The sequence below is a fragment of the Rosa rugosa genome, chromosome 5 (assembly GCF_958449725.1).
Source record: "Rosa rugosa chromosome 5, drRosRugo1.1, whole genome shotgun sequence".
In the NCBI taxonomy this organism is placed as follows: Eukaryota; Viridiplantae; Streptophyta; class Magnoliopsida; order Rosales; family Rosaceae; genus Rosa; species Rosa rugosa.
The window spans coordinates 24,369,379-24,386,081 of record NC_084824.1 but is presented as its reverse complement, the minus strand read 5'-3'; the positions used below and the strand labels follow the sequence as shown (position 1 = coordinate 24,386,081).

Here is a 16,703-nt window from a genome sequence, read left to right as displayed (position 1 = left end):
GTTTAGAAAAACCAAACCCCCGCAACATCGCGCGGGAAGGATTTTCTAGTAAATATCATATTTTAATTCCTCTTTTAAGTGTTATCTTATATTCTTACTATGCAATTCCCCACATAGTTATATTTAGTTATTTACTTTACCTAATTCACGTTTGTGTCTTTGGTCATCAAGATCCCTGGCAAATTCATGTCCATTTCAACTCATATGTTCTAAAAACAGTCATAATGCTAGTAGTTCGAGCATCTCAAACTAGTAATTTAGGTCGGCACTTCATATAAACATCACAATGTTTTTCTACGAAGATATATACTATAAAGATAAAACTTGTCATATATTACTTCTGTTATATTAGCTACAATAACTATGAGATCATTGTACAAAACTGTTGATATTTGAAAACTAACTGAGAGACAAAAATAAACAAGGAAACTGTCTCATGTAGTATTCACCTTTTACATTTTGACAATCCATAGAAAAACATATATCCTGATGAGGAAAAGAAGGATTATCAGGTCTACAAATATCATTGCTATGTAATTGACAAGACATACTAGACATAACAAGCTAGCTGGTCCCCATTTCTTAAGTGGAAGACTTGACTAATGCCATTTTTTTTCCCGATCTGAAGACAGAACCATGTGATCCTCAAATGCTCATGTCTCCCTTGTTTGTATTCATACTCAAAACAACTATGATTTTCAATACATATTGGAAGATTTCCTTGCAATTTATTTATTTCTTTCTCTCTCTTTTTTACGTTTTTCTGCTGGTCATTTTCATTTCTACTATTTCCTACAGGAAGACTTATGTGGGTTTACAGTTTCCAATCTTCTTAGGCAGTAGAGGTTTCTCAATGGAAAACATAAATATTGAGATCGATCAATCAAATCATGAACTCATAGGGTAAATTAAAAGAACTTAGAGCCCATGTAACACTGCAGGAATGTTCTCCCTGAGAAGCAAAACAATTGCAACAGAGGAATCATAGTGAGATCTCCCAAGGAAAATACAATATTTAGACATCGACTATTCTCTAGATTGGCTTTTGTTCACACTATAAATTGGCTCTTGTCTAGCTGATTTCATATTAGTTTATTCTCTAAAGCATATGTGATTTGTAACTAGGGAATGACATGCACTTACACTTGGTGCTCTGTTCGTAGTCGACTGACATTCTTGAGCTTGGGTCTTGGGAATAGGCAGAGAAACAGCTTCTGGATTCAACGCAACTAAAGCCTTGGACATGTTACCTTCTTGGAGATCCATGTTCTTTTGCATATAGTTTTATAATGTGTCTGTGAACTGTTCCATGCTGACATTGATGGTAGGAATCTCATCAGGATCCTCCTCATATTCCTCATTGAACAAGTCTTCAATGTCACTTTGTGATAGGTTAGTGAATTCTTGCTCTGATGTCGTTGGTTCTTCTATGATTGGTTCACTTCTATAAGTACTTGACACATCCTAAGCCACTGCATCAGAACAAGAAAGCTGCTAAAAATATGGCATCAGTCTGCAAACACAAGAACAAATTGGTTAACACAATTACTCACTGGTAACAAAACTGAACCATCAAACATATGGCATTTGAAAGGCTGTACATATACCTCAAGTTGAAGTCCTGAGCGATTTCACGAACAAGCCTTTGGAATATGGCAACTTCCTGATCAGGAGCTCGGTACGTGGCAACAAAACTTGAGAAACGACATGGATTGTTTGAAAAATTACCTCTCCTCTGCGATGATATCCCATTCTCCTTGGTGATAACAGAACCAAACAAAGGGCTTAGTACACAACAACAAAACAAAACTTTCAAATGATAACCAAAAAACTTTGAAAAGCACCTGTTACATTTCCAAAATACTTGATTAGCAAAACTTGTCCCGGTTCACAGACCTATCAAATTATACTACTCTTGCCAAAAAACAAGAAGAAGCATGAATAGAGAAATACTATCCACGTTTCGAGCTAACCAGCTTTAACAACTGAACAAAGAAGTACTTTCTGTCCTACATCTCAAAAGCATAATAATTGCCAATAAACCAAAAGAGAAGATAGAAAAACACCATTACTCTTTCTGCCATTGTTACAGTGTCTACTTGGTTGAATTAAAATTCTACATTCCAAATGAAAAAATTGAAAAGTAGAAAACTAGATTGAAGCAACAATAAATATAAAACAAATCCAAATTCAAAATTCAAATAGGAATGAGGCAAATTGACTCACACTGGCTTTTGGGAGGAGGAGCAATGATGGGCTTCTTCGTTTGGGTAACCTGGAAAGTCGGAAACAAAGTTAGAAAAGAGAGATTTGCCAATCGGAAAGAAATTACCAAATCACAGGAAGAGTTGAATAGGGTTTCGGGCGGAAGCAAAATCAACTCGAATTCCTCAAGTAGAAGAAATCAAATTCAAAACCGGACCTGTTTAACAGCGGGCTCACCGGAGCAGTGTCATATTAGAAGAGAGAGAAAATCAGTATTGGTGGTGGAGAGAAGAGAGAGAGAACCTACGCTGGTGGTGGTCGGAGAAAAAGCTCGAGGTGGCTCAGGTCGGAGAATGAGCTCGAGGTCAGGACGGGGAAAGAGCTCCAGGCTCTGAGCTGAGGTTGGGGCCCCGGGTCAGGTCGGAGAAGGAGCTGTGGTCGGGGGCGCGGGTCAGGTTAATTGGAGAAGGAGCTGAGGTCGGGGACGCGAAGGAGGCAGTGAGAGTTTATCAATTAGGGTTCGAAAGTTTCAAACAAAATGACCAAGTGTTGGGGGAATTAAAATTTTGGACCCCGCGTTTCTCAAACTTTTTAACTTAGTCCCTCCGTGTTTTTTTTTCAAAATTTTTGAACGAAAGCTTACACATCGGTTAATTTAACGACCGATGTTTATAACCACAATAGAAATCGATATTTCATAAGCCGATGTTTATACGTTTAATTTACATCGCGTGCAATTCCGACCGATTTAATAGTGGTGATGTAAATGAACAGATTTCTAGTAGTGCTCCCATTCCCTTTTGGTTCGGTCCTCCTCTACTTTGGGTGGTCTTGGATGTGGTTTCGCCTCGATTGGCGTCACTTTTGTGGTTTTTGTTCAAAACGGGGGTTCGGACTTTAATCTCTATGTGTTTAGGTACTTGACAGGCTTGTGTTGAGCGGATTGCGGCGATTTTTGCTTGTTTTGGTTAGTGTGTGAAGACGCAGCAGGATTCAGAGGTGAGTAATTCTCACGATATTCGTTATGAGCATAATTACCATATTGTCTTGGAGTTATTAGGTTAACTATGACTATAGTTTGTATTAGTGGCATTCTTGAGTGGATGACTATGTATATATATTTCCGTGAAATATATATGCATTGGTGGCTTCATTGTGATGTGAACAATATTTGAAAATGAGTTCATTGTTGTTCGAGAATGGTGAAATTGTGTATTGAGTTGTGATTGTAGAATTTCATGTGTTGAGATACCATGAGTCTAGTATGACCGTCTTAATTGAGATTTAAGATATGATAGCTTGTGTAGGAATATCTGTGTAATGAATCGATGACATCAGTGTGATAAATCTTTGTGATAATTGTCATGTAAAGCTTGTGTAGGAATATCTGTGTGATGAATAGATGACATCAGTGTGATGAATCTTTGTGAAGATTGCTATCTGTGTGATGACCGGTGAAATCTGTGTGATGATCAGTTGGATGATTGCTATCTGTGTGATGATCGGCGAAATCTGTGTGATGATCAGTTGGACTTTTGCTATCTGTGTGATGACCGACGAAATCTGTGTGATGATCAGTAAGATGATGGCTATCTGTGTGATGACTGGTGAAATCTGTGTGATGATCAGTGTGATGACTGCTAGGTAGCAAAGTTGAATTGTTATGGATTAAATACTTGTTACTCCTCAAACTTTTGCCTGAAAAACAGTTTAGTCCCTCGCCTTTCAAATTAAACTGGATAGTCCTTATTCTTTCTAATTCTCACACAACAAGTCCAAAATAGGTCTAAAATGACTATTCTACCCCCAAGATCCTTTTTTTATTTTTTTCTCTCTCTTTTTTCAATCTCTCTCTCTTTTTTTATTTATTTTTTCTGCTTTTCTCTCTCTCCCTCTCCACAGATCGATCTTCTCTCTCTTTTTTCAATCTTCCACAGCCAACAATGGCGGACAGAAAGAAATCTAAGAAACCCACAAACAACAACATCGAGCACCTCAAGACTGACATAGCCTCCTTCGCTTCCTCCCTCGGCCTCTCTACCTCTCTCAACCCAGAAACGACGTCGGAGCAGCAATGGCGTCGCATATGCAATTTCCACCCGGATTCGTAGCACTCTCGTCCGGAAAGCTGTCCGGTCAAATTCCATAAACTCCCCGATGGTGCTGCCTATAAGACGCATGATTCTTTCAGACCTAAACGCCGGAGGAACACCCAGTAACGTCATCCAGTAGGATGACTTCTCCAGCGGCACTGACATCACGGGGCTCACCCCATCATACTCTACCAGCGCTATTGGGGCTCGATTGAAACCCCACGGACCGCCCTTCCAAACCCTAGCCCTGTCGATCGGATCCGAGAAGGAAATCAACACACGATCATCTTCACCCGCCTCATTGATACGAAGAGTACCATTAGTCCTCCATGCAGATCTGAACATCCCCATGAAAGACCGGCGTGCATAGTCCCTTGCAGTCAATAACTTTCCAAGCATAAAAACCTCTGGTTGTCGCAGTCCCTTGGACGGACGCAGATCAACAGGCCGCTTCCCATCTGCAATAGCAAGGGAGGAGGCAAGTCTTGCTGCCATTGCATCAACAGAGGCCATCCTTTGTTGAAATTTTTTTTTTCTCACAGACGCAAACCCTAACCCTAGGAGAGTATTGCGGCTTCTCTTTTTCTTTTAATAATTCATGAGTTTAATAAATGATATTTTGTTATTAGATACAGATGATAGTGAGTAAAACATTTGTTACAGATATCTATAAGTATAAATTTGTTTAATAAATTTATTCAAAAAAAAAAAATTTGTTTAATAAATCATATTTTTGTTATTAGACACAGATATTTGTGTGTATAACCTTTGTTACAGATATCTATGAGTATAGAATAGTTTAATAAATCATATTTTTGTTATTAGACACAAATATTTGTGTGAATAACCTTTGTTACAGATGTCTGTGAGTATAGAATAGTTTAATTTTTGTTATTAGACACAGATATTTGTGTGTATAACCTTTGTTACAGATGTCTATGAGTATAGAATAGTTTAATAAATCATATTTTTGTTATATGACACAGATATTTGTGTGTATAACATCTGTTACAAATGTCTATGACTATACAATAATTTAATAAATCATATTTTTGTTATTAGACACAGATATCTGTGTATAAAACCTTTGCTACAGATGTCTATGTATATAAAAGTAATTAATAAATTATATCTTTGTTCTTACACATATATATCCGTGTGTGGAACATTTCCCACATATATCAGTATCTGTTTAATATTTGGGTCACACTGATATCTGTGAGAAACTTTATGTCACATAGATTTCAGTGGGTAATATTGGCAACATGTGCGTTGTAGGGTCCACTTAATTATCTCACACTGATGTCTGTAGCTAAAGATCAAATCCCACAGATTTTTTATTAGTGTGAAAGTCAGTAGGTTTAAAATCTGTGTGTACGTATTGCTACTTTTACTAGTAGTGAGAAGTGTCTACTAGTGCTTAATAAAGACCATGCATTTGTGCGTTGGCGGAACTAGAAACTCCTAATGAGAGAAGGAAATATTGAATTCTGTTTTCTTGGACACTCAGGAAGCACTAAGATGGATTTCAAAAAAGAGTTAACTACGAAGAAATATGATATGCATAAACTAAGAATATGCGCACGAAAGAAAAATGTATATCAGTTTATATTCAATCAATCATGAGGGCAAATGATGCATTAGAAACCAACAAGATACAGTTAATTATATAAATGCATTGAGTTAATTAACAACATATTAATACAAAAATATGAAGAGTTAATTACCCATGGGCTGGAACCACCCATCAACTTAAATCTAGAAATATAATGTACCGAAATTCCTGTATTTCTGTAATCAAATTCATACGATTACCAACAAATTAGAGAAATTAAATCTTAACTATCCAAAGAAATACTTACTGATCTGCAGTATATTTCAAGGCATCTTCTGAAGCACAAGGAGATAGCTCAAGACAAGTAGTGTGTCCTTTGCTACGATCAATTACAAACCTAGCAAATGCAGTGACTGATAAATGAACACCTACAAGCTGATACTCATTCAAAACTCTTTCAATAAACGTATCCCCCAATATCCTTCTTCAGGGTAACCACTAAAAAGATTAAAAAAGGTCAGGAAATACGAAAGATTCCCAGCATGAAGGGTTGAGGGATGCTTTGTGCCATGACTTGCACACAAATGGGACGTTCAAGAGCAATGCTTCCATTCCTACTCTTCCAATTCTAATTCATCCCATCTTCGTTCATCATCCATCTATGAAAAATGATATGCAAAATGTTATCAATTGATCTACATCAAACTACCACTAAACATTGCTATTGCATATATAGCAGAAAATCTAAGAGACCCCAATGAAATAGCTAATTGCATGTTAAAAAGAGACTAATGAGTAATAATCACGGCTCACTTTGATTTTCATTTACGCCCAAACTCTCTCTCACGATCTCACCATAAAATACACAAACCCCTGTTGTTTAAACTTTAAACACAACTTCTGAAAACATTTGCATGTGCATCCAACCCAACACTCTTGGAGACGGAACGTCATCGTTAACATAGTTTCCTATACTTACTTGCCGTATGTTCTCTCTTCATCACAACCCATTAAAATTGAGAGTATTTCTGTCAAATAAACTCATAGTAAATAAAAAACATAAACATAACCATAAACTGATAATTTCCTGAAACTTCTCATCTTTTTCAACAGTGACCATATAAAATTCCAGAATACCAAAAGCAGGAATTGCATAATACAATATAGGTAAGCACATTGCTGGCTCAAGAAATGCCAGAGCAGTTAAGTACATTCATTGATACACAAATATAGATACCAGTTCATGTTTAAAGGTCTTCAGCAATTGTATTAAAACAATATTTATTCAGTTGGAGACCTATCTAGGAGTTTAATTGCGTTACCAATCGGAACCGTATCCATAAATATCTTCATCCCAGGAAATATGTCCCTCATAGTAATCATCATCATCATATAGTGTAGAACCCTGAGAGCTGAAATTAGCAATATGAGAAGCAAGCTTTGCTATTTCTTCATCTTCCTCATCAAAACCTATACAATTGCTGACATCCAAAAGCACAAGCTCGTTGCAGCCCTGCAGTAGCGTCACAAGATCATCCCGATCAATATTTGCTTTCTTCAAGATCAATTGCTTAAGCTTAGGCAGCAAGTTAACAATTGCCATTGCTTCATCTTTACCAATATCTGCATTAGCCACACTCAAAAGACACAAGTTCTTGCAGTGAATGGAGATCTGTCCAAGGAAGTTTTCCAAATTATAGCTGCTTCCCAATACCAAGTACTCCAAATTTGTCCACTTTCCAATTATTTCTTGAATTATGCTTGCATTACGGTTCACTAAACGGCTGGGCAATGAAAGAAGCTTTAAGGCAGGACACCTGCAAACAACAGTAGTTTGCTGCGACTCATTTACATGGAAAGCAAATGAAACAAATTTTAATGCATAAAAATTCTGAAAACAGAACTAAGGTTTATTTATTTGGCAGGCTTAAAGGGAACATCAAATTTCTGATATACCGAAACTCCTGCGGTGTATGTATAATACACAAGGAAAGACTTACTCATCTGCAGCATTTTTCAAGACATCTTCTGAAGCACATGGAGATAGCCTGAGATAAATAGCCTTTCCTTTGCTACGACTGATTATAAACTTAACAAATGCAGTCACCGAGAAACGGCTCTCATCAAGTCGATACTCATCTACAAATCTTTTAATAAGGGTACACCAATATCCGTCTTCATCAAAGTCAAGATAACGATCAACAGTAAGATCAGGAAATGTGAGATATTGCCAGCATGAGGGGTCGAGGGTTGCTTTGTACCATGACTTGCATACGAAAGGGACATCCAAAAGCAATGACTCCATTCCCACTCTACCAAATATATTCATCAAACAGTCAACCTCTAATTCCTCCCATTTTCGTTCATCTTCCATCTATAACAAATGACATACATAATGTTTATTTATTGATCGATCTACGTGAAAGTACCATTGAACATTGCTATGGCGCACATGGGAGAAAATCTAAAATAGCACCATAAATTAGAAGTTAAAGAGATAAATGAGCAAACAATCACCTGAAATAATCATAGGGATGAGATAATAAAGTATAAGCCAGTTGAATGCAAATGGAATTCCCAGACCAGATGAAAACATAAGGTAGAAGGAAACAATTCACAATCTTTGCTCACCCTCTTATAAAATTGTTTTTGAAGCTGGAGTGCTCGACTGGCTTAATGTAAATTATAGCTAGAGACTAGAGTCCTATTAATCAAATAAATACTGAAAAGCTCTTACCTCGTAACAAGTATTTTGTGCTCGGTGATCTTCCCGGAACGGTTTTTGTGCTTCTGTGCTTGGAAAATCATCAAATATATATGAAGTTTTACCAGCATCTTCATTTATTGGTATCTCAAGCCAATAGGGTAAAAGACCTGTCACAAGCGAGTCGACAAACCCATCACTAAAGAAAATGCTTTCACGTACGAACATAAAAGCGAAAACAGACTAAAGGCAAAATAATAACCTCATATCCAATAGACATGCATGAGAAAAAAGTAAAAGCTTAGGAAATGACTTATACCCAGTGTAAAATAGAAGAGTAAAAGTGAAGGCAATAATAGAGAGATACATTTTCTTTTTTCCTTTTTCTTTTGATAAAGTAGATACCTATCTTAAGAAGCAAGCACAAGGATTTTTTTTTTTTTTTGGTGCAGTGGATATGATCAGAGGTTTGATCTGCTGGAAATGAGAGTAAAATAAGACAGAGCAACATAATTGATGATTTCAAAAGTAGTTTACCCGTATTTCTACAAAAAATGCTCCAAAATCAAATATTAAAGAAATAGGTAAGTTTTTTTTTTTTCTTTTTTTTTTCTTTTTTTTTCATCCTTTTTTAAAAAGAGGATCAAAAGGTTTCAAAGAAATAGGTAAGTTGTTTGGTCTGAGACTCTCCTACTATTTCATTTATTTTTGATTGCAACATAGTTTGCTCAGAGTATATATTTAAGTTTATATGTTGACTAATACATAGGCCGGTTCTGAATAGGACGTCCGCAACCCAGAAAAAGTGTGGACGTCTCACCTTCGGCATAGAGAAGGCGGCGATGGCTGCTCTGCGGTTGCCGAACGAACCCTCTGGACATCCCGAACCAGTTTGCAGTCGGGTGGACTCGCCGGCTACCACTTTCCAGTCGACCTTGATCGGACTACCATTTTGCAGTCGACCACCCTGCCCAGACCTCCGACCTCGATCTCTTGGCCTTCGTCTTCACTACAAACTGGTCTGGGATGCCCTTGGTCTCCGTCCAGCAAGAGGCGAGCCGCCGTTTGAGCTTGATCGTAGAGAAATGCCAAACGTCCGCACTTTTTCTGGGTTGCGGACGTCCTCTTTGGAACGCCTCCGAACTAATACAATTTAAGAGGAGCGCAAATCTTAGATTTTTGAATGTTTGCAAACAACATACGTCAAATCCGTGATATGAAAGCAAGGAATTTCATAATACAAATAGTTAAATGTACAAGGTAGTTTATTGATACATGCACATGACCCAATTCATTTTTAAAGGCCTTTTCAGGGTTGCTAAATTATATAGAGGGGGTTCAATATCATTTCGGAGTCTTAAATGGAAAATCAAATCTAAACAAACTTAAATAGCATTTGAGCCATTTCAAAAAAAAAAAAAAAAAATAGCATTTGAGAGATTGTACGGGACTTTCTAACAGGCCTATCTTTCAAATTGATGATGCGCAAGCAGTTCAGATTGGGAGATGAGGATGTGGGAGTTGAAAATGGAAAGTATGAGATTGAGGGTCGGACAGTAGCAAATAGATAGAACGAAATGGAATCAAGGAGAGGTATTTTGCGGTAACACTAGAGCAATGGGAGCGATGAGACGAGTGAATGGTACTCTGGCAATAATGGAAGATTTCTTTTTCGGTGCCGCTAACAGCATCCTTTAATAAAAGAAAAAAAACAGAGAGAGAGAGAGAGAATTAAAAAAGGTGAACAAACATGATTGACGAAACAAACTAACTCTGCCAGTAGAACTGTAAAAAATAAACGAAAATGAAATTCAAGTCCTAAAAGCAGAAGATATAACAAATCGTGTGTTCAAGTAAATCCAGAAGGGAAAATTTTACAAATAATACACTAACTAAGGCCGGCCACTATGCATTTGTGTACACGAAATTACAAATTATGAACTTTGGTACACGAAATTTGAACCCCGACCCACTATATAGACACGACGTCAATGACGTCGTGAGAACCTCTGCCACCTAGCATAATTTGAGGGGTAAATTGGTCACCCCACTCTATATCTCTCTCTTACTCTGGCCACCCATCTCTCTATCTCTCCCTTACTCTGGCCACCCATCTCTCTCTCTCTCTCACACCTGCAACCACCTCCTCTCCCGCCACTACCACACCACCATCGTCATTCCTTCCACTCCGCCATCCCCTCCTCTTTTTCCCAAAACCCACTCGCCTAGGTCCTCCAACTCACCACCTCTTCTGGTCCTCCCTGACTCGAACCCTACTTGCTCTGCCACCAAGCCGCCCAAGACCTCAATTGCCACCTCGCCAACCGCCTAGCCACTACTCCCAGGCCTCTCTGCGCCGTAATCGACTTCTATATCGTAATCCACCTCGCAGCTCATCATCCAAAACCCAAATTCCAATTCTAATTGAATCTTTCTTCTTCATCATCAAAACCAGTCATTCACACACAGTAACCAGTCCAACCCAAATACGATGGATTTCGAAGATGAACAATACCTGAAGCAAAGGCTAGACAAATTGCAGAGAAATGTCTCTAAGAAGCAAAAGTTCGAGCTCGCCATCGCCTCCATCATCCCTCTCCTCCGCTTCGCAAGTCCTAGTACACCTTCATCTGCCGCGTCACCACCGTCTTGAAGACCCGCTACACCTCCCTCGAGTTCTGGGCAGCCGGGTTGGCCCTCTTCCGCCTCGGCCAAGAAGAACCAATAACCATAAACAATTCCGAGGCCGAGAAGGTCGTTCGTCAAGAAGATGACCTTCCCAATCTCTCGCCGCAGAAGCAAGATCTCTCCGAATTTCAGAGCGGTGAGGTGGAGGAGATGCGGGGTGAGTTTGGTGGGTATGGATTTGGAAAGTGGAGGAGATGTCGTGGTCGTCGGGCTCATAGAGAGCTTTCTGGGTTTCGATATGTGTGTGGGGTGAGAGAGAGAGAGGAGATCCGTTTTTTTTTTTTTTGACAAAAAAAAAAGAGTCAGAGTGCGAGAGTACTAAATTACCCTTTGACAAATGAGTAATGACATGAGAGTAAACGGTGTTAATGACATCGTGTCTATCTAGTGAGTCGGGTTTCAGATTTCGTGTACCAAAGTTCATAATTTGTAACTTCGTGTATACAAATGCATAGTGGGCCTTAGTTGCTGTACTGTTCCTAAATTTTCCCAATCCAGAATATGTGTCGGGCCCAAACTCTAGGTTACTTGACCTAGTTGTAATAAGGTTATGAATTAGATATATTCTAGAAGAAATTCATAGATATCCGATTAATTGTACGATTATCTTTCCTTGTACAACTCTGATTCTATGTCTTGTAATCCTCTCTATAAAGAGGCCCCTATTATCAATGAAAGCACGACTCAATTCTCTCCCAATTTTAGTTTTCCTTAAACAGGTTATCAGCTCGAAGCCCTAACCCTGAAACAATAGCCAAACCCTGATTCAAGAAGCAAAAACCCTAAATTCGAATACAAAACCTTGAATCCTTTTTAGCCTCCACCTCACACCTTGAAGCCCTCCACACCAGGAGTCCAGAATCGGCTGCAGAACCACCAGAATCAGCCACCGGAAGCTTCAAACCACTCGCAGCAAATACTCCACCGGTTCACCACCTTCCAGACCTCCAATTACTACCAAATTTTGCCAGCAAAAGCTATCCAAACCAACGATTTAGGAACCGGAAGAAATAGCCCAAAAATCGGTCTAGAAGATACTGAACCGACAGCTAAACCCTACTGCAGGAAAACCGGCAGAAAAGAGAAGAAGAAAAAAAAAAAAGAGGAAAGGAGAAGGCAGCCCAAGGCCTAGTGGCCCACGTGCGTGTGCGACCCAGAAGAAAAAAAAGGGGGCTGACACGGCCCACTGCAGAAGAAGTCAACGGTCCAGAAGAACTCAGCCTAGAAGCAGAAGAAAAGCCCACCAAGCCCAGAAGCTTCATCCACGTCAGCGTCGTCGCGTCAGCAACAGCTCCTCCACGTCAGCAGATAGGTGCCATGTCAGCATACCGGCGACAAGTCATCGTCGGCGACTTTTCCGGCCAGATTTCAGGCGACTTTTTCGGGAAAATTTTCCGGGCGACCTATTTCGAGGTAATTTTTACTAAAAGTTCCCGTTTTTGAAGTTTTAATTCTTTTTCTTCTGGGACTTGCAAACTCCCTTCTTCTACCCTCATTTCTTCATCATAGGGGAGACCTAATTAAGCCGAACTGTGGGGGTTCATGCTCACTCCAAGCTTGGAGCTTGTTGAGATCTCCAAACTTAGAATTTGTAGAGAATTTATGATAGACCACTCACATCATTGTTTCGATCTAATCTAATTCCTCTTGGAATTGAATTTCTTGGAAGCGATTATGCTCAGAAATTCCTAATTTCTTGGAAGCGATTACGCTCAGAAATTTTATATGTTTTCGGGGTAGCTTTTTTGTTACACCCCACACCTGATATGCCTTTTTACCGAGTTACACGAAATTCTTATTAGTTACCGTTCACGATTTTAATTTTAACGTTTAGGGGGGTGGTTAAAAATTGACTTTTTATGAGTTATTAATTTGAGAAAATTTCCTTCATGAAAGTTGTAGAGGACGTTAAACCGAGCGCGTGCATATGTGGTACGTAAAAATCGGAGTTCGTATGTGGAAGTTATAGCTTAAAATGTGAAGTTACTGTTCATGGTAACAAAAATATAAATATGGAAAGTAACCACTGTAGGTTTCCATTTTCGGAAACCCGGTAACTCTCCCTCTCTCTTCTCCCCCGACCCCTTCCCCTTTCGGCCCGAACTGGTTACCTCCGATTTCTTCCTCCTCCGGCCGACCCACGACGGAAGCCGGCCACCACAGGGTCGTCTCCTCCCCCTGGTCACGCTGGTGCCCTTAGTTTTCGACGATTTGGCCGGAAAAGCTCAAATCGAAGCAAAGATTGCTCCGGCTGCAGTTTTGGGATTTCGCCGATTTCCAGCCATTCCGGCCACCTCCGGCCACCATATTGACATCGAAGGTTTGGTTTTTGATGGTGATCATTTCCCCTAAGGTAGTTCGTTCCAATTTGCATTGTAGAGGTTGAATTGATGATTTTTCATTTCTAGGGTTCTTGAAGCTTCGGGGCTTTCCTTCACCGGCTTGATTCGACCACTTCGAGGTAAAATTGGTTGATGTTGTAGTTGGGAAGTTGATTGGGCTTGTTGTGTAGATGCTAGTGCCGGAGTTTGGTGGTCATCGGAGCAAGTGGCCGCCGGCGCGTGGGGACCACGCGCCGCCACTGTAGGTAGCGCGTGGTGGCGCGTAGAACTACATTTTAATTACCGTTTTAGTTCCATAAATTCTTTAATGATATTAGAAGCTTATACATGAAGTTTGATGGAAATTGGAGGAAGTTACGATTGAGCATGAATTGTTGATTATTGATTTACGTGAATTCGATCGCCGAAATTCTTTCGAATTCACTTTAGAATTTATATATCGATGAATGAATATTATTGGAGAATTACGGATGGATTCGATGTGAATTAAGGAGTTGGTTTTTGAAGGGGGACGTTATGAATCTCAATTTCTAATTATCGTAAAGTTAATTTTCGTCCTGTAAATATATATTTATGAATGTTTTTCGTACAGGACGAGAGGAGTCTCCATACGAGGAAAATACCGAGCGACGTCAGGATTGAGCATATATTGTGAGTGGACTTTTGTTTTAAATAATGATGCATGCGTTTATTTTCTTGAATTAATGCTTTACCTAATTAATATATTACTTTCGAGCATACGAATGGATTTCGGAAATTTATTTCGGTTTATCTCGTGGTTTTGCTTTCAATAATGATTTTCTGAGATTGATTATGAATTATCTCGGTTATGACTTTCGGATATTAATTTTGTTATGCTTGGATTCGAAATTATGATTTATGTTGTTTTTCAATAAAGTATTTTCCAGGGTATTTTCCAAAATGGAATATTAGTTCATCATTGAACTTCCTTGCTTATTCATTTTTGACCCGAGAATATTTTGACGTGTGGGACACGCCGTTGATTTATTGATCTTTCCTATTTATTTATCGACTTTCGATTTTGGCATTGGGAATGCCTTGATGATGATTTTAGAATTTGTTTTGTTTCGGTTTACGGGGATTACGATTTATTATTATTTCTCGCTTTTGCTATTGATTTGGAGATACTTTTGGCGTGTGGGACACGTCGTTGGAAATTCTTTTACGAGAGATGGGGGAAGCCTTATGTATTTTGGATTTACTGGATTTTCGGTTATGTTTCCCTGTGCCATACTGAGGGGTGATTTTATCATGCTAGCATTGATTTTCCGCCTTTGTGGCGCGGTGATGGGATCACCGTAGCCCTTCCGCCTTTGTGGCGCAGGTTACTGTCTCTGTGACAGTAATTCTGTAGCCCAGTATCCTATCGCTACACTTAGTGGCGTAAGGGTATATTACGGGAGTTATGGGAGTTCTTTAGCCTGGGAGGCTATCACCCAACCAAGCCTGAGTGGCTTATTCGTATGGCTATCATCTTCCCCTACTTATACTATTTTTGACTAGCGGGGACTAGTCTGAGTTTCCTTAACCAGCGGGGCTGGACTTATATTTTCGAGTATTGAAATTTCAATCTTTTACTCTGTTGTTGTGACTAGCGGGGCTAGTCGGTTTTCTGGAGTTCAACGTTTTTCGGATTATTTTCTTAAGTGTTTTATAAATGTTGCATGCATCCGGATTTTATATATATCGAAAAATGTGGGAAAGTATAAAATCCATTTGGTTTATATTTGTTAATTTTTGTCCACTCACGCTAACGTTTTTATGTACTTTCCCCTGGGCCCTTCGGTTTCAAATGCCCAGTTTTCAGTGTTGCTGCTCGGCGTTCAGGAGTGATCCATAGTGACCGCATCCGCTTCCGTCATCATATTTTGTAGGTTATTTATTTAGCCTACTGTACTCTATGTTAAACTTTATTCCTAGAATGCTCTGATTACTAAGGGATATGTGACCCAAACTTGTATGAATTATATTTGAGGTCTATGACCTAACTTTGGTGATTGTAGTAACTTGTACCATTTGGATATTATGTTTGACGTTGTTAGCTTGTGATGGGATTTGTGGAATTTGGGAGCAGGGTGGCTCCAGGAGTTGTGGTTGGATTATTAGAAGTGAATTTTGTTTTCCGCAGGGTTTTGGGTTATCCATTTTTAAGGGAGGTTATGCTGAAATTTTTGGTAAATCTCCTTTAAAGGTGGGTCCCGCAGGGCCACTTCGGATTCCAGGGTGGAATTCGGGGTGGGTCTTGTCATTTTTCCTCTCCAAAACTAACCATTTTTCTTGTTCTCTTTCAGGATGAGTAACCTGAACAAATAGGACTTTGTTCCATTGGGAACAACTGGCTTTGGATATCACAGGTGGGTTCGTGATGTCCGCTAGCATCTCAAGGCCGATGGAATCCTGGATACGATTCTCGAGCCTAGCCAGGACGTGATAACTGTTGAGCAAGCTCAAACTTTGGAAGCAAATAAAGCAGCCTTAGAGGCAAAATAAGGCGAAAGCCATCATCCTAATGACTCATCATATGGATGATTCACTCCAGTACAAGTGTATCAATGAAGAAGACCCCAGAAGACTGTGGGTCTCACTCAAAGAAAGATTTGGCAACGTCCGTGACTCCCTGCTTCCTAACCTAGAAGTGAGATGGCAAAACCTCCGCTTCTGTGATTTCAAGTCAGTTCTTGACTACAACTCGGAAGCACTTCGCATTAAATCCTTAATAGAATTCTGTGGTAAAGAGATCACAGATGCGATGTTGACTGAGAAGACTCTCTCTACCTTCCCCGTCTCTGCATTGACGGTTGCTAAGAACTATCGAATCGATGTTACTACAGGACGGATCACAAGGTTTCATGAGCTCATTGGAGCTATGAATGTCGCTGAAAAGCATGACAACATCCTTGTGAAGAACTATAATTTGAGATCCGTGGAAACAGAGCATATTCTGGAATCCAATTATAGTCGTGCCCCTAAGAGAGAGCTCCAAGAGCGAAACCCTAATCTCAGGGATACTTCTGGACGTTCTGGTCCATATAATCGCTCTATTTAGGAAGGTAATCGCCAAAATAGGCGAACACGAAATCGAAGAGGTCAACGTG

At 39.4% G+C, this 16,703-nt stretch overlaps 1 protein-coding gene across 1 annotated transcript; it reads right to left on the bottom strand.

Annotated features, from left to right (window-relative positions):
- Nucleotides 1-6,936: 6,936 nt before the first annotated feature.
- Nucleotides 6,937-8,784, bottom strand: LOC133710331 (F-box/LRR-repeat protein At3g48880-like). Its single transcript, XM_062136375.1, has 3 exons — nucleotides 8,591-8,784; nucleotides 7,854-8,227; nucleotides 6,937-7,670 (listed from the first exon to the last, which is right to left on the bottom strand). Exons 2-3 carry the CDS (start codon nucleotides 8,225-8,227, stop codon nucleotides 7,172-7,174), a joined length of 873 nt encoding a protein of 290 aa, XP_061992359.1. The 5' UTR covers nucleotides 8,591-8,784; the 3' UTR covers nucleotides 6,937-7,171.
- Between the last annotated feature and the right edge of the window lie 7,919 nt (nucleotides 8,785-16,703).

What these genes read in the sequence shown, in the direction of transcription:
- LOC133710331 (XM_062136375.1), bottom strand. Translation starts at nt 8,227, where the DNA reads ATGGAAGATGAACGAAAATGGGAGGAATTAGAGGTTGACTGTTTGATG. An exon ending in TTGAAAAATGCTGCAGATGA is followed by an intron (nt 7,671 to 7,853) that starts GTAAGTCTTTCC and finishes TGTTGTTTGCAG; the next exon opens with GTGTCCTGCCTTAAAGCTTC.